Source organism: Malaya genurostris, chromosome 3, assembly GCF_030247185.1.
Source record: "Malaya genurostris strain Urasoe2022 chromosome 3, Malgen_1.1, whole genome shotgun sequence".
Taxonomy (NCBI): Eukaryota; Metazoa; Arthropoda; class Insecta; order Diptera; family Culicidae; genus Malaya; species Malaya genurostris.
Genome location: NC_080572.1, coordinates 178,417,752 through 178,442,811, shown reverse-complemented (window position 1 = coordinate 178,442,811; position 25,060 = coordinate 178,417,752). Strand labels below are relative to the sequence as shown.

Here is a 25,060-nt window from a genome sequence, read left to right as displayed (position 1 = left end):
TGTCAAGACCCCTTGAATCAAATTGATTATTTTTCGGAAGAACTGTTTTGCAATGAAAAAATCTCGTCAACGTGTAAACATATTTATGTGAAGTACAAATGGTCGGGTAATCGATCCGAAAAAAAAATTTACCCGTACCCGAGTGAGCGGTAAATTTTTTTACCCGTACCCTACCCGTACCTGAGTGAGCAGTAAAATTTTTTACCCGTACCCGACCCGTACCCGATTGAAAATAAAAATTTTTACCCGTACCCGACCAAAAACCCGTCGGGTACGGGTACGGGTCAGGTTTCGGGTAAAATACCCGATACCCGACCATCTCTACTGCCTACCTAATGTAATATATATAATATTTTAATCGTAGAAGGATCGTGAAAGTTATAGCTTAAGCTTTTCATAAATGCAAGCATGTTATTAACTTTGCCCATTATCGTATTATAGTGATCGATGAAAGTCAACTTTTTTTCTAAAATTACTCCCAGATCTCTAATTCTGATACGTCTTTCTACTGTTTGATCACCTAGTTTAATTGTGATATCTGGTGTGTGTGAAAGCTGGTGTGTTTTGTTTCCTACTTTACATTTATTAAAATTTAGTTTCAAAAGGCTTTTGTTACATCAGACATGGAACGTTTGCACTTGATCTTGAAATACCGCTTTATCTACTTCAGTTTCTATTTTTAGGAAGAGCTTTATGTCATCGGCATATATCAAAACATTTATGTGTTTTAAAATAAGAGACATATCGTTTACAAATAAAATGAATAAGAGGGGGCCTTGTGGAACTCTTGAGGTGACTAGAATATGGTTGATTATCCTCCCTTTAAATCGAGCCAGTACCTATTTTTGTAATTTGAATAATTATGTTATTATTATATTATTATTATGTTATTATGATATCATGTATTGATATACTACAAATAGTTTGTTGAAGTCAGTATAGAGAGCTTCTATGTAGTTGTAGTTATCCATTGCAGTCAATGAGTAATTGACAAATTCGAGTAAATTTGTATTAGTCGAGCGACCCTTAAAAAATCCATGTGCATATTAGTGATTCTATTTTTTTTGGTTCAATTATATTGGTTTTAACCTTAACCTTACCCGTCCCCTTTAGTGATTCTAGTTTTGACTTGATAAAACATTTTTTCATTGATTGTCGCTTCAAAAAGTTTAGGAATACAGGAGATAACTGCAATTCCTCGATAATTACACACATCTGATTTTTTCCACTTTTGAAAATCGGTACCAAATAGGAGTCCTTCCATGAGTGATTTATTGAAAAGAAGAACAAGGGTGTGGCTAGTTCCAATGATAATTTTTCCAGGAATACAGGAGGAATTCCATCAGTTCCGGGACCTTTAGAGATATTTAATGAATGGAGCGCTTGCATAATTTTTTGGACATCAATGTGATGAATATTAATGTCAAAAACATGTTCAGGGGAAAAAATAGAATATTCACGGTCTCGATCCTCTTCGGAAATCTTAGTATAGGTTTCTCGGAAGCAATTTGCAAATAGTGTACAAATATCTTCCGAGTTGTCAGCAGCCTTACCCTTGAAAAACATTTTGGCGGGAAAATTTTTAGAATTTTATTTATTTTTCACGTAATTGAAGAAATTCTTCGGGAAAGATTTGATTTCACTCTCCTTTTTTGAATAGTACTCCTCAGAAGCAATTTCAATTGACAAATCGAATTGATCACAAATTTGTAAATAAGTTTCTAAGTTGACGCTAGTACTGTCTTTTTTATTTTTTTAGAAATCATTCGACTGTGCCTAATTAAAAATTAGTCTTGAGTCTTGACTTGAAGTGGGAAGGGGGCAGAAATTTCCAAATACACTAAATTAAATAAGTATCTGGCATCTCGTATCTCGTGTGGCAGGCCTTCTGTTCCATTGGTTGAAAGGACAACGGTCTGTTTGAACGGTTTGATGAGGTTAAGCATGTTGCCATTACGGAAAATGGTCATGGAGTGGTATGTTGCGAAAAACATGCAGATAAGGCCCAAGGATACGAAGCTCTTCAACCTGCCAGAGCTCCGCTCAATAGAAAAAATATTGGGCCATCGTCAAGAGGAACTTGAATAAGATGGAAAAGGCAGTTATCAGCGATTCAAGATAAACTGGCATTTTATGACTATGTCATGATCATAGAGGCTGTGCAAAACATTATAGAAGGAGTCAAACGAGGTAGGTTTTGTACACATATAAAAATATAGTATAAAATATTTTGTAAAATATTTGCATGCAGATATTTGGTACAAGAAATTGGAAATAAAGTTACATCACAGTTTTTTCTTCAAGTATACTTCAAAAGCAAGCTTTCAATCTACAGACTTATTCTTTGAAAAATCAATGTATATCAATATAGTTTTGAATCGATGATGATTTTCAATCAAGTTTGCGATTCACCTGCTCTATATTTCAAATTAGTATTGATGAACATGTCGTGTTCATTATTTTTTTCTGTGTAGTCTTAATGGTTAATGGGTAAATGTGGAGAATTGAAAAGCTCAAACCGTTCTACAAGCGCCGACTTAAAAATGGTAAGGGAGAGTGTTCGGTTACCGGCACAGCTCATATAACTTCTAACCTAGTACACATTATGCGGACATCAATCGAAAGCTAAAGTCCCTAGTTCAGTTGTTGTTAGATTAAGAAACTAAGCTGATTCATTTGATTGAAAAAAAAAATTGTTATCAATTTAGTAAAGCGATAGATTTTGGCAATTTTATAAAAAGGTGTTCGGTTACCGGCACCCCAAGAAATTTCTCTAAAAATGAATAAATATAAGTAAAGACTGCAGCTATTCAAAGAAAAAACAAAATTGATTCTTTCTGGAGGCATTTTTGACAAAAGTCTTCACTTCGCCTTGGCTCTCTTGGTCGAATATTTGGATGGTGGAACCTTTGGTATTAATTTGGCCGGTCTTCAACATTTTTTCTTAGCCGGAGCATCTGCTGTATGAGCAGTTAGATGTTTGTCTCAACAGCAGCCTGCATATCACTGACAATTTTTCACGATTTGTCGAAAAAATGGGGTGGCGGTAACCGAACACATTTTGGGTAGACATTTTGAAAATGACAAAAAAATCTTTGGTTGCGAAAATGTTGATAGCATCCGGTATTAAATCACGAAATAGATCTATTTCACCTCATAAATATTCATTCCTCCTTTCCGATAGATGCTCTTTAATTCATGATACTCTAATAAAAGTAAAAAAAAAGTCAAAAAAACTTCTGTGTTGATATTCACGTAATTAAAAGTTATTTTGAACGCAGCAAAAAGTACAAGTGACTGTTTGCTTTGCAATTCGGCACAAAAAGAACGTGCTGCTATTGCACACACATGACATTTGTCGGATTGACGCTATCTGCTTTCTGTCAAAAGTTACGGTGGGGTGCCGGCAACCGAACACCTTCCCCTAAAAATTCCTCAAAAGTGATTTAACTATGGTTTAGTTTTATAGGATTTTGTCACCTGAGCTAGAGCAATGAGGTGCGTTGAATAAATATATTTCAAAAACACTATCGTAACGAATTGAGTTTTTTTTGTTTTGTTTATCATTACCTTCCCATATGAAAACTAGACACAGGAGTATAAGTTGGGGTTTCGAGGACAGCAAAATTGAATGACATTAAGTCTGAATCACGATTTACTTTTTCATCAGCGTGTACCATTATTACTTTCAAAATCAGTAAGGTCATGCGAAAATGGAAACAAAATAAATAAATAACGAATAAAACGCAAATTCAACACGTATTTTCGGAGTGATTAGCCCTTTGTTTAGTGTTCATTGTTTGCTTCCCTTTTTCACGGAACACACTTTAAAGTTTAAAGCCACAAAATGTACCAGCTTTTGCCATAAAAAGCACTCTTCAAGTCAAGTAATTTTAACTCGAAAGCTCAACCATAAATATGTGTTTGTATTCCAACTTGTTCCGATAGCGGACATCGTACCGGTCGCTTATTTTCTGTTTCCTAACCAACGTTCTTGTGCACCACTATCAATTAATGATCGCTTTCATGTTGGTATTGCCATAACACCTGGGGGCACAATACAACTGTACCAAGTAATAGGAGAGATAGCTCGGTAGTTATGAAGCACCCGTTCGCCGCCTGCAGTTCGTGTCAGTGCTAGATCGGGACGCGTGGAATAAAGACGCGAAGTCGCGGCTTACCATCGACTTTTTTTACATTTCTAAAGGTATCACTTGAGCTATGGCGAATTAAACCTGTCTTTCGCGGTGCCTACAACAATTTCGTTGGTCAGTAAAGTCGTGGTGTTGGTGTTGTATATTTTCCTTGGAGTGCAGCGTGGGGACGTCAATTTGCAAAAACATAATTTGCTGTATCGTCATTTGGATAATACAAACCAAACTAGTGCAGAGAAGTGAGAATATATCGATCATTTCGTTTGTTTAAATGGTTCTATAATCTTGCGCCAAATTCGGTATACTGAAAACAGGAACTTAATAATTGAGACCTAATGAAGATCGATTGTTATAGTGTTGCTCTTATTCGAGTGAAACCTTTATTAGCTGGGATTGTCATCTATGCTTCCAGCCCTGTTGTTGATCGAAAATATTTATTGGCTCATTCGTGAAATCATCAATTGTTCAGCAGCTATCTTATCAGTGTACTAAAACGAAGATAAGAGACAATACGTGAATTACTAATTTTCCCTCTACTGGGCCGGCAAACAGGCTTTCAGGTGACAAAGAAGTGAACGTAATCGAAAATCGAACAAGTCGTTAAATTGCAATTCCTATTCTGTCATATTATCGGTTAAGTGATCCAAAACAAAAACAGTAATTACCAGAACACGGTCAGTGATCAAAAATCTACCATCACGAATATGATCGATAAGTGTCTGTTTTGTGGTAATACATTCGGAAAGCCTTTGAAAATGTGAAAAGCAGTGAATCTACGTAACTACCTAGTGGAGAGCAATACCATCAAGCGAACAATTTAGCATATGTTTCTTCGAGATTACTATTATCAGATGGAACAGATTATTTTTTCTACAACCTTTAAAGAATAGCTGTAACCGTCATTAACCAAATGATTGGTTGAAATGGTTGCGTTTTGGGGTCGTACGCACTGCTACGTCATTGCAACGATTCAAACCATTAAGACCTTTTTCTCTTGATAAGTTGAGCCTTGTTTTGCATTTTATTGCCTCCGTTTGAGATTGTTTCGATCACTCCGATGTCCGACATTGAAGCTGCTAGTTTCGTTAGAATGCAGTAAAAAATGGCAAAGATCTACATCTGGAACAACACGTTTTGTACCAATCTACCGCTCGTTATCTATAATTATTGTTATATTTTCCTGTGAAATTCAAAAGTATATCGGTCATTCGCGACATGCCATTGATTGGTTTTATAAAGGGTGTTACGATCAAAAATTGGTCAAGCGAGAATGTGTGCAAATCAGCCAAATTTCAAATCATGTGGATTTTTCCTGTTCTATTCTCCAGCTTCCGTTCTAGCGAATACGAATTGTCGGGCTTTTCAATTTTACAACCACTTTCCTTGCCGCCGAACGCCAGTTTACCTTGAACTGCATCTCGCTGATGACTGTTTTCCGCCACTTTTTGAGGTTCCGCTTGACGATGGCACAATATTTTTCTGTTAAGCGAATCTCTGGTGTGTTGAAAGGATTCATGTCCTTGGGCACCACTTAGACACTGATCGCGGCCATTTATTCTGTAGCAGGAATCGAGAACCTGCGGCTCGTGAGCCACATGCGGCATTTTGGATGTGAGACTACTTCAAGGGAAAGCTCCATATGCTAATTTATTTTTATTAGGTTAAACAAAAAGTATGAAACAACAACAAAATGTGATGTTTTTTTTCTGGTTGAAAAATAAATTTTATGATTAATGATTGATGAAACAAATGGCAGCTGGGTATTCTTTTCAATATTATTTTACGGTCTTCAATTTTCGATTTCCTCTCGATATAATCTTCTCCGATAACTTTTATTACGTTGATGACAGTTGGATTGACTACGGTAACAAATTCGCCAGCTTGATATGAGAATAGAGTGGATTTTCGCGATGCGCGAGCAAAATTTACACTTGGTGCTCCTTTTTCTTTGAAGCCATTTTATAAGCTGAAGACCCAGTGTTAAAATCACCTTTACAATGTGGGTTGTGTATTTTTTTTTTCTACGTGCGATGAAAACAAAATTTATCAAGCTGAATTGATCGCAACACCGTAACATGTTCAAATGCAACAATTTTTCGAGAATGTGCAAATGAGCTTCGAATGTTATCAAATATGTTCTTAACGCATAACTGATTATGGGGAGCTTTTCGCCTTTCTCATATAAAAAGGATATGCAATCACTGTGAGTTGGTTGAACCATTCAAATAAATTCGTCGAGATAGCAAAATGTGTGTATGTGACAAAAAATACGCACTTAATTTTCTCAGAGATGGCTGAACCGAGATCCGCTAAATTTGGTTCAAATGAAAAGTTGTATGGTCCCATAGAACACTATTGAAATTTATCCGGATCCGACATCAGGTTTCGAAACCGTCATTTAGAGCGACGTGTTTAAATTTGCAAACCGTCATTTAGAGCGCCGAAGCTAAAGAGGGAACAATTATTCTAAAATCGGCTCAGAACTGTTTCAATTTGTAGTTCATGATAATTGCTTGCCAAACGATCCGACTTTGCATAAGCCGGGTCCCATTGAGGCTATTTTATTTTATCCGGATCCAACTTCCGATTTCAGAACTATAGACGACGAAGCAAAAGAAGGAAAAATTAGGAACGAAGGAAAAGAAGGTAAAAAATCGGCTAGCAACTATTTCAATTTGAAGGTTATGATAGTTTCGTGCTCAACGAACCAACTTCAGCTACATCGGCTCCCATTTCCCGGTTCCGGAAGTACCAAAAATAGTATTCAAAAACTTCAAAATGGAACTCACTTGATTTTCTCAGAAACGGTTTAACCGATTTTTACAAACTCAAATGAAAGGTTTTATAGACTAATAAGCTGCTATTCAATTTCATCCGGATCCGAATCGCGGTTCCGAAACAAGAGAGTGAAGTGTGTCGAAAATGTCAAACCGTTAAACGGGAAAATTCCTCTCAATTTTGGATAATTGTATACAAATCGAAAGGTCATGTTAGTTTATATCCAAATACACTTTCTAGTTTTTGTTCAAGTTTCAGATATATTTTTTGGAAGAATCGTCTAATGATATTTATGAAAATATAAGTAATATGAGAAAGGATCCATTACACCACAAGGTGGATTAAAACAAGTTTTTCTTGTGGGCTCGACATTATTTCATTTCTTGTTGACTATTTGTTACGGTTGTATGAAAGGTACGCAGCTGAAATTTTGCACAGACATTAGACAATTTATTTATAAAAAATATATGGTTTTGAAAATCAAATACAAAGTAAATGGAAGAAAAGGCATCTATAAATGGAGGCCAGGCAGCTAGTCTTGCAGGTAAAAGTTCGAAGTTACAAAGTAACGAGCGATAAAACTTATAAATATCGATTTTCGCACCAATTTATTTTTTCGCAATTATTGGGTTTGATGATGATAATGTTTTTCTACCCTCTTTTGATGAGTCTAGTCTATTCCTTGCACACCCAACATGTGCTCAAAATTTCGTAGCACTTTGCAGAACTTCTACCAACTAGACCAGCTGCCGTTCACGGGTCCCCATTAATAGATGCCTTCCCTCCCCAGTTTAGAACTTGGATGTCAAAGCCGAGAGAGAGAGCTGCCTACAGAGTCCGCAGAAAATCTCATTTGGAGTCGCATCAAATCATTTGCCTTGCAGCTGTCTTCGAAAACGTATCGTATCTCATCAATTTTCACCTCGGATCTTTTGGACTGCCTCGTTCTCTACCAGCAACTTGCATTCATATTCTAGATATAGGTATCCTCAGAAATAGGTGAAAGTAGAGTACGAAAAACGGTGGAAACTGTGGAGGAATATAAAATTGTAAAAACTGTAGAAGATCTAAACAGTCTATACGTGCTTGTAGTATATGAGCAGAAAATGTAACCTTTCAAATGTCACATCTAACAAATAATAAATATAGATCAGTCAAGCTGACAATGATCTTCGTAGCCTCAAATCTAGATAGGTTTAAATGCTAGATGCCATAACAGTTCATTGTAAACTGTTATGCCCGGATGAGTCTAAGACGAGCCGTCACGAAAACTAATGTATAAGAGGTCTCTCCACGGAAGACGCAAAACGGACGATTTTTTATTCGATTGCTTCGTGGTGTTGTAATTTCTGATGGTAATAAGGTAACCAATCGACAGATGCATATTTTTGAGTAGAGCGAATCAAGGAACAGTACATTGCGTTCAGACTGTATATGTAATTGAAGCTCATTGAATTATAAAAAAATAAATCCTGGAAGCTTATAAGCTATAGAAACAATGTGTTCTATGTGCTCTTTGATATTCAATTTAAAATCAAATATAATTCCTAAGCCCTTCACTAATGTTATTCGATCTTCAATATTTATAATTTTTCAAATATTATAATCGAGCTTTAAGATCGAGAGTTTGCGACTAAAGGAGACAACAGAACACTTTGAAGGATTTAATATCATCCTATTAACTTCGTACCCTACTGAAAGATAGTCTAATTGCATCTGCCAGAATTCGTAGTCATCAGTTCATTAAATGATGTTGAACAGCTTTAAATCATCCTTCACGCTGCATACCTTTTAAATCGTGTAGCTAAATAAGGAAGAGGAACGATCCGAGATGACTTCTCTGTGAGGCATCAGAACTGAGGAATGAATGGTGATGTTTCGCCAATCTTCACTATCATTTCAAGACCGGTCAAGTACGAGTGTGTCCAATCAAGAAGAAAAACAATAATTCACAGTCAGTTTACTTATTTAACATTAAGAGAAAAAAATCTCACTTTCACTCTTGAAGGGTAAAATCGGGAAGTTTTCATTTGTCATAAATTTAACATCAACAAATGTGGAAAACGGGTGCCACATGAATTGAATAAAAGACAGATGGAAAACCGTAAAAAAAAACACATGTTAAATTTTGCATCAAAGACACGAAGTAAAATTAGTTTTGCTTCGAACGGCAAAGAAAAATGGATTTAATTATAAAATCTAGAACGGAAAAAATCATGGATTATTTCGGGACAACCATCAACATCGATTTCATAACCAGATCGATTCGGCAAGAAGACAAGGTCTTCTGTGTTTGGTGGGATCAGAAAGGTGTGGTGTATCATTAGCCCTTTAAGACCTGATGAAACTGTTAATACAAATGCAGTTTTTATAGGATCTTGAGACCTTTCATTTGAATATTAGATGAACGAAATCGGTTCAGCCATCTGCTAGCAAAATGAGTGACATTATTTTAATTTCATTACATATATCATCCTGTAGTTCCGGAACCAAAAGTCGGATCCAAATGAAATTCAGAAACCTTATATGGAAGCATATGACTGTTCATACGAGTTTAAGTTTGTAGAAATCAGTTAAGTCATCTCCAAGAAAAATGATTAAACTTATTTTTAACACACAAATTTGCTTATTATTTGGGTGTAAGATGTTGTGTTCTTCCAGTAAGCAAGCAGTATGAATCAATATAAATTTGAAATTGTTTTGAATTTGAAAAATCTTTCTAATACATATGTCATGTTCGATCGATTATGTTGCAAAAATATACCGTGCTAAAAGCGAAACGTCATGAAAAACGGTACTGTGCATCGTCTTCTAGGTACTAAGAAACAACTGCATAAAACAGTATTGAAAATCGTGTTTCACTTTGCTCCGAAACATCGCTTTATCATCAAGCGCGTAAAACTCTTATTACTGAAATAATGCAAAAAAAATTGGTTACACAAAAACATCGATATCTCCGTTAAAAATAGACGGATTATAACAATCTATGACTTGTTGGATAGCTATAGTAGTGCGGAATTTTAGTCCAACCCCATATTCTGTTTTCAAGGTCAATTGTGACAGATCTCATGGCGTTCAGGGTGACGGAGAGACTTTCATTTGCGACCAGTTTGATCAAAATCGGTCCAGTCATCTCTGAGATCTCTACCTCTTCATTGACACCACACACGAGCCTTTGCTCAGTTTATCGAGCTGAATCCATTGGTATATGTAACTCGGCCCCCAGGCTTCGGGAAATTTTTCTAAAGTTTGAGCGAATTCTATACCTATTTTTTATATTCATAAAAAAAGGTAAAAACGCTAACTTCATACTTGCATACCTGGTATACTTATGAATGTTAACCATATTATTAAACCTATTTGGTGAACCTTTCATCGATTCCGCGATTGCAACTGCGCTCTAGTTCGGAATCCCATTCACACTCTGTTATTTTGCTACTAATCCAGAGAATGATCAAAATTAAAACCATTTATGCCGGGTGCATATTGTAATGGCGCTCTTACAATATTTCAATTCTTTGTTCAAGAAATATTTTAAAATTAGTAAGTGTTAGTCTAAAATGTTTCATTCCAAATCATAATGTTTCAGAACGCTCAGTGCGAATACAGCTATTCCAATGAGAGCCGGTTGCCTATTCACTCACACAGGAAGGCTCGGCTTGATCGTAGCTTTGCGAAAGGGGAAGTGGACTTGCTACTTACACCTGATGTTATCACATTTTCCGTTGGAGTTCTAAATCCACAAGTGGAATAACGCACCGAGAATATTCGGGTTGGGGTGTTCTTCGTGTTGTTTGTTATGTTCTGCTCTTTCTTCGTTGAATGGTTCAAAGGGGGTCCGAAATTGACGGTGTGAGAATGTATATAGTTGAATTATTGCGGTAGACAACATCGGAATAATTTTAGTCGTGCGATTATGCATCAACATTGCCATTGGAATTATTTCCTCTTATCCCTAGTTTCAAGCGTACAAAACAATCTAATGTCGTTTTCGTTTTTAAATTGCACTACACTGGTGTAGCGAAAGCTGCACTGAAACCGTTCGTTTTTACCAATTGCACTACACCAGTGCTACACTTTTTCTGCACCGATACCACTGGTGTAGCACTCATCAAAAGTTTGGTGTAGCTCTGTGCAATGGAATCGTTTATTGTAGTCAATGGTTACTGTTTATGTTTTCGTCATTTTTGTTCGTTTATTCATGCCTCAGTGTAGCACTACACCGGTGTAGTGCAAATTAAAAACGAAAACGCCATAAGTGAATTGTTCAAACGACGCGTTTTTAGTGGAAATATTCTGGTTAGTACCGAATTTATTTTATGAAACAAATTATTATCATATGTATTATCAGTGTACTCCATGACAAACTGTCAAGTTCCATCGTGTTTTGTCACAGCCTACTTCTGCTTGTATTGTGTTTAATGTTTTTCTTTCACAAACTCGTGCAGTTCCCCCTATCTATCCAAGTGCCACGAAAGCCGCATGATTTCCCAACCATGCGAACAACACTTTTTACAGTAACTCTAAAAGCTACTTTTGTTTGGATTTTCTCGGCCCCGCTTTTTTTCTCTCCACATTTTCGCAAAGTGAAACCTACATCTTCTAGCGGTGCATTCAGTTTTGATTTGCCTATACAGGGTTACGATTCAGCTCATTTCACACGTACAGATGCGTACACACGCCCGCATATCTTAATCATGCAACGAAATCACGAAAGAAAGTGATATCGGAAGGAACTCTGGCTGTTCCGACATCAAAGAGCTCTCAAGCATCTCAACTCAATGGTGCTTTTTTCTTTAACAACTTTTATCGGAAACAAACCACAGTTTTTACTTTTTTTTACACAAAGATTCTGCGCTAGTGATGAAGATGAATGAGTGAAACCTCGTGTAATAGTCGATTCAGTGTTTAGAGTGAAAAATAGATAACTGATTGTATGCGGACGGTAAACTGAACATTGCGCCTCAATGAATACGGAAACGGCAAGCTAGCAGATAACGAAACAATGTCATCGGATAGAATACACAGGTGAGTTGAATTGTGCTGCCCTTCTTTTGCCGATTGATGTGTTATCATTCTGCATTATTTGATGTAAAGCCTGAATAAATTTACTTTGATGATACAGCTTAATTGCCGACAGGTATTATTTTATTTCTCAAACAAATTGGTGTATTCTTAGAAGAAAAAGAAGCGGGGATGGGTGTCAAACCGGGGACCTTTTTTGTCTAATTATTGTTTTGCATTTCAAAAGAAATATATATTGCGTTTAAAAAATTGCGCTGTCCTTAGTGACTTGAATATTCGTTACGTTATGTCAGAACGTCTTAAAAAAGGTTTCTTGTGCCTCGCTATACCCCATGTAGGAGACAAAGCAGTGTACTTTAACATTTAAAGACTGTCCCAGAAACTATGGACGCACTTTGATTTCGCTGTAAATAATTCACAAATGTTAGATATTCAAATTTTATTCTATATACTGATAATATTAGACTACAACAACAGAACCTTATTCTCAACATTTGCTACTTAGCCATTATAGATTAGCTGGCGCACCTTCTTGCAAACGTTCCTCATTAAATTCCGTACAGACTTCTTGGCGACAAGTTTTGACACTTTTTTCCAATCTGGATCTGGTCAGAAGACAGCAGGATCCTTGTGGTTTCGAATCATGTGTAGAAGTCGTTTTTATAAACATTCCTTGATGTATATTTCGCTGTTGATGAAGGGTTTCGAAATCCTACCGCAGCTACAAATTGCTTGCCAGACCATAGCTTTCTTACCAAATTTTTCGACTTCAATCGATGTCTCGAACTGGTTTAACACTTGCCCTTCTCACACCGTATAATATTGTGGTCCCGGCAAGGATTTGTAATCGAGTTTCACGTTGGTTTCATCGTCCATGATTATGCAGTTCAAATTTCCAGCAAGAATCGTATTGTGCAACTTTCGAACCCTCGGCCTGATCGATGCTTCTTGTTTCGGACTACATTTTGGTTGTTTCTGCTTTTTATAGGTTCGAAGATTCAAACGTTCTTTAGCACGAAGAACATCTGACTTCGGCCTTTTTTTCGACCCGTTTTCGGTTTGTCTTCAAAGGTCTTCTTCCTGACCGAACTTCCTGATTGCATTTCGCACGGCTTTTTCACTTACTCCATCCATTTTTTGCTATCTTTCTCAGTGACAGTCCGCGTTCTGTGCACCAATTGTACACAATTCTTCGACGTTGTTCAGCTGTTCTCCACGCATTTCGAAACAAACTAATAAAAACGAATAAACAACTGCACAAGTGGTTAAAGAAGAGTGTAAACAACAGGACGCAGCCATAAAAATTGACAGATTATGATCCATTGCGAAGTGGCAGCGGTTTTTGGTTGCGTCCATACTTTCTGGGACAGTCTTTAACATTAACATTATCCCGTTTGTAATAACATATATTTAAGAAGCCAATATACCAACAATCAACAAACGATAATTAAAAAATTATTTCTTTTATTTTCACGCAAAAAAAAAATTTACAGTTATGAGTATACACCATCCTATTGAAAAAAAATATACAACGACTACAATAAAAATTATATTCTTTTTGCTCGTCGAAATTGTGTCAGTAGGATGAATTAGAGTTTGCACCCACACAGTCAAAATAATGTTACACGTCACTGAACACAATGAAAGTTTTATTAATAATAAGTTATAGGAGCACAAAATAAGCACTAAGAAACACTACGAAACTAAGTTTTATTTAATATGGTTTGAGATAACTACTTACATGCGATTGAAAATCTTTAACGATTATAACGGCACATCGAAATAAAGCGGTTACGCATGTTAAAGTCCGAGGATGTTTCAACACGAAATTCCAAATTATTTTGGTAGATGGCACCATAATCCAAAAAAAATATCAAGCATATACTGCCTTGCCCCCATTCCCTTATATGCGATAGTTTGCCTAACAAAATAACAGTTTAGATATTTCTTGCTACTCGAGAGTGCCATTTGGGTATTTATAAAGAAAGGGTGTAAAATGACCCCAACATAAGAAAAGAAGGGCACAGAGATAAAAACGTTCGAATTTATTTGAAATCAATGCCAAAGTATTACCTATTGTATGGTTTTGTATTCATGTATTCCATGGATTCGTTTAACCGGTTACTACCCAAGTAACAATTCGTAACTAATTCTGATATGTGTAAGTCCAAACTATGTTGCAACAAGAGCACTGAGTAAAACAAGGTGACGGCAATGTTTCTTCATAACATAACTAGTTACGAAACAGTTATTTTCGGTTTTCAATCACCACATCTTTTTTGTGATATAGAATTAACTATAATTTATAAGCTACCGTTACATTTCATCCCAGCTATGCTTTGTTACAATGTTTTAGCTGTGGGTAGAGCAGAACTACCCAAAGTGGACCAAAACACAAACACTAAGGGCAATGTGCACCAACTCAAATAAAAAGGTGTTACGATACTGTCACATGATAATGTATTCAATCCTACATGCTATCCCCCGACATTCCATCTTCTCCTTCTCTCTCCTAATTTTCTCCCTCAACTTATTTCTTTCTCCTCTTACTATTACCTAATTCTAACATGCATTTTCATTTACTTTCATTACTATTTATTCCTTAGCCTCTAACATCCTCCTCGGTACCGGTCACTAACCTTATGTTCCTGCATGCATTTCTCTCCCGCTCTTCACTTACTCATGCCATCGCCATCCCGATTATGTTTATTCTCGCCAGCCAATCATCCAACCTCCGCCTCACTGCCGCTAACCTTCCTAAATGCCAGCATGCAAAACTAACCAGCTCTTCGCGCAATGTTGCCACTCCCGATTCGTTAGCCGCTGCAATCTTCGAACTGGTTCATTCCAGCGTCACTGTACGGTAAATCAGCACACGGGTAGAGTGCTCTCGCTCCTTTCACAAACCAGCTGATAAGGCACACTGCTGCCTTCAGTTCACGAATACTACACGGTCATCGCCATCACATGACAGTGGGTCGCCAACACGGTACACCGAAGTCCGATCTGTAAAGTAAGGGGACCCTATTGGGCATCGACGATCAGTTCAATTCTTTTGCTTCGTGAGAATCAGATCTTACTTGACGATCCCCTTCGCTTCTGTCTAATCGAGATACGTGATTATTGACCAACACGGGTTCGTGACGTGGTCTCTCATGCAGAGTCCTGATCCAGTGAACAAATTGGTTCCTGTGCGAATGTGCAATGTGCTTTTTGGGATGATCACTTGCTTTTATTTCATTTCACTTACTTCAAATGCAAGTCCGTGTGCGTCGTGCTATCGTGAGTACGGGGAAAGACAGTGCCACCACGTTGTTTGCTCGATATTGCTCTTTGCTTGTCGAGATTTACCTGTCCGTCGTAACTGCATATTGAGTGAATGTCCATTAGCGGTCATTTTAGAGTAATAGTTTGCTGTTTATTCACCTGCGTATTAAAGTGTTTCTGTTACTGCTTTTCCACGAACTCGCACTTTCCAGTGCTTTTCGAAGTAGTTCAATCTAATCCGCACCGCGTTGAGCAAAATGTGTCCGTTCTGCTTTCTGGTTTGGCACTCTTCTCGGAAGTATTTCTGACAGTTGGAAGCGGTCTCATTGTTGCGTTTGATTTCGCCCATTCTACGCATTCTGTTTTTTTGCAGCGTCACTTTGCGGCAGGTAGTTTCGGCGAGTAGATTTGAATTGACAGTTGGAAGTGATGTTTGAGCTGACCGTTTTTCTTATCAAGTCGGGTGGTTGCTAATTTTCTTATTAATCGGCTAATGATTTATCTGAGTTTTTACCGCAAAATAAATCAAACGTAACAGCTTTCATATACTAGTTGAATATAAATAAATTTAATTAATGCCCATAGTAACTAGTCAAACATATTATACATCAATATGGATCACTCTTGCGATTCACGAGGGACATTACAGTAACACTGCAGTGACAAAAAAGGTTACTAATACACTACAAATCTATTTATGCACACTTGACAGCATTTCCAACCAGTACACTGAATCGATCAACTCTAAATATGTATATGAAACATTCCTCTTTATGCACTGTACGGAAAAAATAAGCTATACAATCTAATTCGCGAGAGAATACATTGTTAAATCAAAAATCCCTTTTGATATAAGTGTATGTGAAATTCATTTTTAATCTATGCAAAACTCTAAATGTTAACGGAGAACGAGACAAATTCATCGTAATGCTAATTTCAGAATTCACCACAAACATTTCCGAAAAAAGTATTACGATTTCTTGATTTTAGGAATCAATCCACTTGTACTCAGGTTTGTGATGATAATGATTTCAGATTTCAGTCGTTTCATTTTCATAAAAGTTGAACAACACTTCATCACTTTTGAATGTGAAGACGATAATCGTAATTCTAATTCTGCACAAAACTTTGAACGAGTTGTTATTTTGATTGTCGTATTGTTCATAGGTGATATTTTATTTCATTAGAAAAACCTGAGGAAACGAAAAGAGGTACTTCCAAAACCGGAATCTAGGAACCGGTATAAGCGAAGTAGGTTCGAGAAAAGCGACTGGGATCCATTTTTGAGTCTATGGCTACAATCTTCGGTCGTTCTTAAAAAAAAACAAGAACAAGGAAAGCCAAATTAATGTTTGGCGGTCTACTGACAATGACTACCGATTGGAAAGGTTTTGAGGCAAGTTTAAAAATTATTTTACATTTTATTGCCGGTGCTTTTGGAATCAGAAACCGAACCAGCATAGTCAAAATCGAGTTGTTTGGTTGTCTATCGACAATGGCTACCGATTTGAATAGTTATGAGGCAAGCTAAGAATTTTTTTACGTGTTTTGTTTCGCCGCTTCAAGTGACGGTATTCAATGTTTAACACACTTCACCATATAATTCCGGAACCGGATGAAATTTGGAAGTTTTGTATAGAACAATGAGACAATTCATTTGAATCTAACTTTGTTGAAATCGGTCGCGCCATCTCTGAGAAAAGTGAGGGAGTAGTTTGAAATAAGAATTTTTTCACTGATCACCCTGCAACTCCGGAACCGGAAGTCAGATCAAAATAAAATTCAGGAATAGAAGAATTGTACCTTTCATTTGAATATAAGTTTGTGAGAATCGGTTTAGCCGTCTCCGAGGAAAGTAAGTGCACTAATTTTTTTGCGCATATCACCATGTAATTCCGGAACTGGATGTCGGATTCGAATAAAATTCAGGAACTTTGTGTGGGATTACAAGACCTTTCATTTAAACCTAAGTTAATGAAAATCGGTTCAGCCATCTCCGAGAAAAGTGAGTACAAAAAATGTTACATACATACATATATTCACACATACACATACACACATACAGACATTTTTCGTACTCGACAAACTGAGTTGAATGGTATATGACACTCGGCCTTCCGAGTCTTGGTTCAGAAGTCGGTTTTCACAGAGATTGCAGACCCTTTCTTTATGAGAAAGGCAAAACAAAAAAAAGTTCACACCTATATTTGGACATCATACTCGATTATATTTGACATTTCAGATTTCGGTGCATGCTAAACGCAAAATATTAAACAATAGTAAAATTAGTAACCATTTCCGTCACGAGATGGTGCAACTACGATGTCTTTTCGATTTTTATTGGATTCCCTGGAGTGACTAATATTGATATATAATATATTTGCCATAGTTCTGATACTACTGAACCCAACGCGAACTTGTTTTTTATGTTAAAACACTGGTTAAAACAAGGTGACAGCAATGTTTCTTCATAACATAAACATTGGAGTAATTATTATTTATATGTTATCGTTACTAACTTTGATCTTATCTTCAAACACAGCTATGCTTTTGGCCGCTGCGAAACCATTATAAACACGTAACCGTATGTACAAATCGTTACTGTGAATTGAAATAGTAGTAACATAGATATTACAAGATTGTAACATACAATCTCTGCACTGATTCGGATAGTTATCGGTTGTAATTTGCAACGAAAATGTAATGTAGAAAACTCTGCAAGCCGTACATAACGACCGACCGGCACCGTCATTTCCCAAATCCATAAAGAAGAATGCATCCGAAGGTTCCTTCGGGCCTTTATCCGATCCTACGAACACGGAACTCTGAATTGGCCGAATCTGGCATCGTGCCATTAAGCGAAACCGGTTATGGCATGGTATGTGGATATTTAGCCTTGGGTGCGGATATTTAGCCTGGGATAGGAGGGTAGAAGGCATTATTGGTGTACATTTTTGCTTTTTTTGCATTTTTTTTAAGTACAGTCTTTAGATGTTTTCATGGAGGAACTACAATTGCTAAAAACTACCATTCAGTTCTAAAAAGCATTGTGGTTTTACATCTTATTATATGTATGTATGTGTGAAGCCACCATCAGTTCAAGGCATTACCAGTGTATGCGGGTAGACTTACAGTAGATCCGAATTTGATTATCAGATAGCTTTCATATAATTACTGTTAAGAAGGCCAAAATGGGTTTTGAGGACCCGGCGCCTTCCAGCAAGAACATCCGGCCATATAATAAAGAATTTCGCTGTACCAGCTTAAACCCGCCTGATGGTTTGATTGTTAGAAGGGTGCGTCTTACTCATTTCAGACCTTCAGGGAGAAACACAAAGCTTCCCCCACGTGACTCAGGTTGGCAATCCACTCCATCATCCAGTCATTCACTTGTAAGATACCCTGATGCACTCCCTGCCCCTCCCCGTTGTCGATATACTTGAGCATAACACAATATAATATAACATAATATAATATAATATAATATAATATAATATAATATAATATAATATAATATAATATAATATAATATAATATAATATAATATAATATAATATAATATAATATAATATAATATAATATAATATAATATAATATAATATAATATAATATAATATAATATAATATAATATAATATAATATAATATAATATAATATAATATAATATAATATAATATAATATAAAATAATATAATATAATATAATATAATATAATATAATATATGAAATAATATGCTATGATACAATCTATAACAGTTGCTTCGCAGTGTAAGTTATGCTCTTCTTTCGTCGCAGTTTTGCAGGATATATAATATTTCTTTTTTATTAATAATAATAATAATAATAATAATAATAATAATAATAATAATAATAATAATAGTAATAATAATAATAATAATAATTTCAAATAATAATAATAATATTAACAACAACAACAACAATACAAACAACATGTTGCAATATACTATGATATAGCACTTTAGGATGGGCTTCAAACTACAATCCATTTCGCACCCTCTCATTCTGCTACTAACGCAGAAGGCGATAGCACCCAGTCGACGCCGTTCTATTGACCAAATGTCATCATAGACGCTCAGGGAGGCATGAGATAGGAACTTGTGAGGACTTAGTTATCTCACCATTTGACGACCTGTTATTTTACATCTTATTATATGTATGAATATGTAATATTGTGTGATTTAAAACTAACAACTGTGAAAACACACAGTTGTAGTAGTTTAAAACTATCTAATTTAAAAAAAACTATCTAATTGAAGCAATTATCGTTTAGTTGTACCGAAAGTAAAACAACCTACTGGACAAAATATATTATATTTCAGTTGTTTCTCGACTGTGGGAGTTTCCGTACATCTTATAAGCAGCTACTCAGTGATATTCTTTTTTTAAAATTTTTTTCCAAACTGAAATTTTAGAACAGTAAGCAAAGTGCTGGAAAACGTTTTGTAAGTACACAATTCAACATACTGTGCAGTAGTTTTGTTCTAATACTCAAATGTCAGATGAATGTCAAGTAACAATTTTTCGTTCTGTTACACCTAAAAAATTACGAAGTTTTCGTGTATAGCCAATTTATATACGCACTAACTTGTAGACACATAGTTCGTCAAATAATTGGGTTTTGACAAGGCTCGATCGATTGTAATATAAATCTTTTTCCGACTTCACAATAATGGAATCTTGCCTGTTCAGTCTGAATAATTTTGAAAGCTTTGCAACAACACTTTGGTGTTCCTTCAACGTATTCGTAGTCTTTGAAATAGAGTGTCAATTATCAGAGTGACGACAGCTGTTTGTTTGGAAAGACAGCTTTGTTCTTAACGAGCAAACGACCTGTTAAATACAATGTAAAGCTAACGAAACTGCCAACATTTCGGATTAAATATTTTGAATTGTTGCCAAAATTACGGGTGAGATGTCGTACCTAGAGGGGGGCTCTCGAAATCCGAAACAGAAACAAAAAATGTTTGATACGAAGCGAACAGTGTCAAAACTAAATAAAATGGAGATTAAATCCAAGAACAAATCAACAATAATAATAATAATAAGACACTAAATTGTCCTGGATGACTGGAAAGAGAAAGTGTGCGAGATTACCACATTTGGGCCAGATTCTGCAGAAGAGAAAGATATCATTTGAATCTTAGTTTGCAAAAATCGGTTGAGTTGTTCCAGAGATAATTGAGTGAAAACTTTTTCTCAAATTTTCACATATTACCATATAACTCCGGAACCGGAAGTCATATTCAAATTAAATTCAATAGCAAGCTATGGAACCATAAAACCCTTTATTTGAATTTTAGTTTGTGAAAATCGGTTCAGCCATCTCTGAAAAAAGTGATCGCATATTTTTTTCACTTCTTTGGTACATATTATCCTATATCTCCGGAACCGGAAGTCGGATCTGAATGAAATTCAATAGCAGGCTATGGGACTATGAGACCTTTCATTTGAATCTTTGTTTGTGAAAATCGGTTTAGCCATCTCTGAGAAAAGTGAGTGCATATTTTTGTTACATACACACGGACACACACACACACAGACATTTGCTCTGTTCGTCGAGCTGAGTCGAATGGTATATGACATTCGGCCCTCCGGGCCTCGGTTAAAAAGTCGATTTTCACAGTGATTGCATAGCCTTTCTATATGATATGCAAAAATGTTTGATACGAAGCGAACAGTGTCAAAACTAAATAAAATGGAGATTGAATCCAAGGACAAATCAACAACAATAATAATAAGACACTAAATTGTCCTGGATGACTGGAAAGAGAAAGTGTGCGAGCTTACCATAGTTGGACCAGTTTCTGCAGATGAGAAAGATTTCCAGTCACTGGGTCTCGCACATAAAGCATGCTTCATTTAGAATTGGAACAAACTTTTGCTCATATTGTGGCGCTCCTGGTGGACGGATTTGGAAGTTATTGGCGCCCACGTGTCGGGAATTTTGTCAGCTTTACGTATGATTTTTGACATTCCGCAAATCGACTGTACTTTGTAAACAATCAACATGGAAGCCGAAAGAAGGGAAAAAATTGTGCACAGTTTTTTGGAAAATCCATTGTGGTCTGCTTCTAGGCTAGCTAAACAGCTGAAATCGTCCAGAAATACCGTATGGCGCGTTATCAAACGGTATAAGGAAACATTAACGACGATTCGGAAGCCTCAAGCCAATCGTCGGAGTGAAACTATCGACCGGAAACTGCGTGGTAAGATTTTGAAAACGATTAAGAGGAATCCTTATCTTTCGGTGATTTGGCCAGAAAATTCGGTGCTGCCCATAGTACCGTGAGGAGAACTGGACTTCGGGAAGGATCAAGTCGTATCGAGATAGCAAACAGCCAAATCGGACCATAAAACAGAATAGTGTAGTCAAAATTCGTGCTCGGAAACTATATGACCAGGTGCTGACCAAGTTCGACGGGTGTCTTCTGATGGACGATGAAACGACCATCCCGTAATATTTTGGCCAGATTTGGCAAGCTGTCATTACAGCAAAGTCGTTAAAGAATGGTATGCAGAGAAAGGGGTCCAGTTTGTTCCGAAAAACCTTAACCCACCCACCTACCCCCAGTTCCGCCCTATTGAGAAATACTGGGCAATCATGAAGAGGAGACTCAAGGCAAAGGGAAAGGTTGTCAAAGACATCAATCAGATGACGACCTGGTGGAATAAGATAGCTAAAACGATGGACGAAGGAGGTGTGCGCCGCCTACTGAGCCGTGTTACAGGAAAAATTCGAGAATTCCTTCGAAACCGTGACGAATAATTTTATCCGTATTTTCTCTTAAAAGTATGAAGAAAACGCTATATTTGTATGAAAAAAGATCTTGAATTCAATAATAATTAACTGAAATACATGCAATTTTCTTTGTTCCAATTCTATTTGAAGCAAGCTTTATGTTCTATTGTATCACAGAAGCATTTTGAATTCCTAAAAAGCGAATGCAAGTGTTTGGCTGGTTCCATTATTATACGCCATAAAATAAAATGATTACCCGACAGTGGACTGAAGTCGTGCTTCGAAGCGCCACTAGTGCCTGGAAGAAAGGCTCATTGGGTCGGAGAGATCATAATGCCGGTTTTCTGGGATTGTCATGCTTTTGAAGGACTACCTCAAAAAAAATAAAAAATACAAGCATTAGAGCGATTTAAGACCGAAATCGCTGTGAAAGGGCCTTACAGGAAGCAAATGAGCATCGCTACCATATTTAAAATCAACGGTTTAGTGCTCCAATTAATTGCCCATCCAGCTTGTTCACCTGAATTGGCCTCCTCGAACTATTATCTGTTTCCAAACCTCAAGTCATCTTTGAGAAATCGATGTGACTTTCGTTATGTAATTTTAGACCGCTACTTTTGGAATCTGCATAACCAAAGTAAGTTTGTATGGCCATCAACTAATATGACCTACAAATTTAGAAGATCTTTTCCGCTCTCCACGAATCGAATTAAGGGAGCTATCTCGGACCACTTCCCAAAATCTTTCACGAGTCTAGTGAATTTTTGTGCTTTATAAATGGACATTTAGAAGGTCTTAGACATGTGCGACTGAAATGGCATGACAGTAAACATTAAGAAATGTAATAAATATAACATTCTCTCGGTCACAGTCGCAATTTTTGTTTAATACCTAATAATGATTATTCCAGTGGAAAAGTGTTTGTTAAAAACGCCGGTAAAAAGCGCACCGAAAATTATGTACATATGTAATCTTCAGTATCATTATTTTTTTTATCTGAGGGCCCCTCCCGAAACAAAATCCTGGGTACGGGACTGTGTCGTCCCTCTGATTATTCTACTTTTAAAGGTTACACAAATTTTGAACCAAGAAAACTTTATAATAAATATATTTAGTAAATTACACAAGAATAGAACAAATGTTAATGGTGCTCTTTAATTAAAAACCTACTATAAAACATCTTATAACTATTATTCTTGAAATTTTCTTCTATATTCCGTTTGCAGGGCGGCCAAGGACGGCTTGCTCGATGTCCTGAAAGAAGCCACCCGTTCGGAAGTGAATTCCAAGGATGTGGACGGTATGACGCCGGTGCTATGGGCAGCTTTCGAGGGACGCTTAGAGGCTCTCAAATTACTAGTCGGACGAGGGTAAGGATTACCGCTATCTTATACTATCGGGCAGTTACATCATTCGAATCATTTCAGAGGGGATCCCGATAAATCGGATCAATTTGGTAATACCGCATTACATCTAGCTTCCGCCAAAGGGCACATGCAGTGCGTTGATTTCCTAGTTCAATTTGGGGCAAACTTGTATGCGCTGGATATCGATAAACACAGTGCGAAGGATTTAGCAGCCATTAACAATCGTGATAACATCCTACGCTATCTGGATATGGCTGCGGCTAATCTGGAGACTACGGATAAGTGTGTTGAGTTATTTTCTAACCCGAATTGTTCAATAAACGGATTAACCGGTTTTAGGAAAAAAGTTCGAGACCTGAAAGAACAAGCAAGGAAAAAGTCCGAAAAACAAGCGCGGGAGTTCGCCAAACGGCAGCAAAAAATCGAGCAAGGTGTGGAAGATAACAGTCGAGTTCGACCGCACAGGCCGTCCAACGTGCTTCAGCTGCTGAAACATAAAATTTGGTCCGGGAGTCAGGGCAATTTGAAAAATCCTCAAAAAGACACCAATCAAAACTCTACCAAATTTAGTGCACTAGTCGGTGGAACAGTGACTGGAGCAAGAGGTGCTGTGAAGAAACGTGCAGAAGCTACAAAGCTTAAACAGCAATTAGGAAATGGAGGTAAGCTGAAATTATAATATCTTATTTTCAGCAAAGTAATAATCAACTGTTAACTCAAGGATTCAAAATCGGCGAAGTTGAACCAACGGGGAAACGTAGTATTCGATCAATTCAGGGACTACAGAGAGATTCGGAGATTTTGTACGTGGGAACTTATAGCTCCGACGATAATAGCAAAAGAGGTCAACTAAAGGACGTGTTTGATGTTGACTCAAATGGCTACGAAGAAGTGGATGACGATGATAGTGAAAACGGTTGTTCTACTGTGAACAAGTTTAACACTATATCTAGGTCTGTGAGTCAACCAGACTTTTTGGCTAATCTAAACGACGATCTTACAAACGACGTGCTGTTGCAAAATCGACCCAGTATTTTCAACAGACCCTCAGGAAATTTAGCTATGACGTAAGTAATCATATTCCTAAACAGTTAATTATTCAAATAATAATATTAATATGAATTCATACAGCCGATCAGTGTCAACCGTACTAGCAAATTTGGGTAATGGACATTCGGCCAACGAATCCTCAGACGGATCCATGAAAGCGAAACAAAAACTGGGTCCTATCAAACCACGCTCGCAATTGATTATCTCAGATTCTGATAGTGACCATGATAGCACCGATAACGAGGAAAATGATTCGTTGGCAGTGTTGCGATTTCTGTCAGCATTCAAACTCGAAGACTACTATCCAACGTAAGATTTTTGATTGTCAAAGGATATATATTTTCATATTTTGCATTAACCCTATTCTTCCTGTTGCCGAAAAGATTCCAGAAACATGAGATCGACATGGAAACATTAATGCTACTAACCGAGGGAGACATAAAATCACTGGGCTTGCCAATCGGTCCGCACAGACGGTTGTGTAACGCCATCCAGGAACGAAAAGAAGCCCTTGCCAGTCCGGGAACTATAACAGATAGTCGGCTATGAGCGAAACATTGTTGTGATTGCATTTTAAAAATCAGGCTAAATTACGAAAATGAGCTAGCAACTGTGTAAATAGCAAATTAAATTATTAAACAAAGTATTAAAATCGTCAA

General features: G+C 36.8%; 1 protein-coding gene and 1 long non-coding RNA gene across 8 annotated transcripts; one reads left to right on the top strand and one right to left on the bottom strand.

Annotated features, from left to right (window-relative positions):
- The first annotated feature begins 4,117 nt into the window (after positions 1–4,117).
- Positions 4,118–25,060, top strand: LOC131436375 (pre-mRNA splicing regulator USH1G). 7 transcript variants are annotated; one of them, XM_058605068.1, is made up of 9 exons: positions 4,148–4,268; positions 11,570–11,716; positions 11,782–11,960; positions 23,211–23,354; positions 23,412–23,633; positions 23,691–24,013; positions 24,073–24,418; positions 24,483–24,710; positions 24,785–25,060. In XM_058605068.1, the coding sequence occupies exons 3-9, from the start codon at positions 11,938–11,940 to the stop codon at positions 24,948–24,950; spliced, it is 1,452 nt and encodes a 483-aa protein (XP_058461051.1). In that variant the 5' UTR covers positions 4,148–4,268; positions 11,570–11,716; positions 11,782–11,937; the 3' UTR covers positions 24,951–25,060. The 7 variants fall into 7 exon arrangements, with proteins under 7 accessions (XP_058461050.1, XP_058461049.1, XP_058461051.1 ...); XM_058605067.1 differs by lacking the exon at positions 11,570–11,716 and having other exon boundaries at positions 4,118–4,207; XM_058605066.1 differs by lacking the exon at positions 11,570–11,716 and having other exon boundaries at positions 4,147–4,393.
- On the bottom strand, positions 13,524–15,689 carry LOC131436377 (uncharacterized). The gene is made up of 4 exons (XR_009230616.1): positions 15,384–15,689; positions 15,208–15,321; positions 15,038–15,146; positions 13,524–14,981 (listed from the first exon to the last, which is right to left on the bottom strand). It is a non-coding gene; the product is annotated as an uncharacterized LOC131436377 (long non-coding RNA).

What these genes read in the sequence shown, in the direction of transcription:
- LOC131436375 (XM_058605067.1), top strand. Translation starts at nt 11,938, where the DNA reads ATGTCATCGGATAGAATACACAG. An exon ending in AATCTGGAGACTACGGATAA is followed by an intron (nt 23,634 to 23,690) that starts GTGTGTTGAGTT and finishes AACCGGTTTTAG; the next exon opens with GAAAAAAGTTCGAGACCTGA. An exon ending in TCAGGAAATTTAGCTATGAC is followed by an intron (nt 24,419 to 24,482) that starts GTAAGTAATCAT and finishes GAATTCATACAG; the next exon opens with CCGATCAGTGTCAACCGTAC.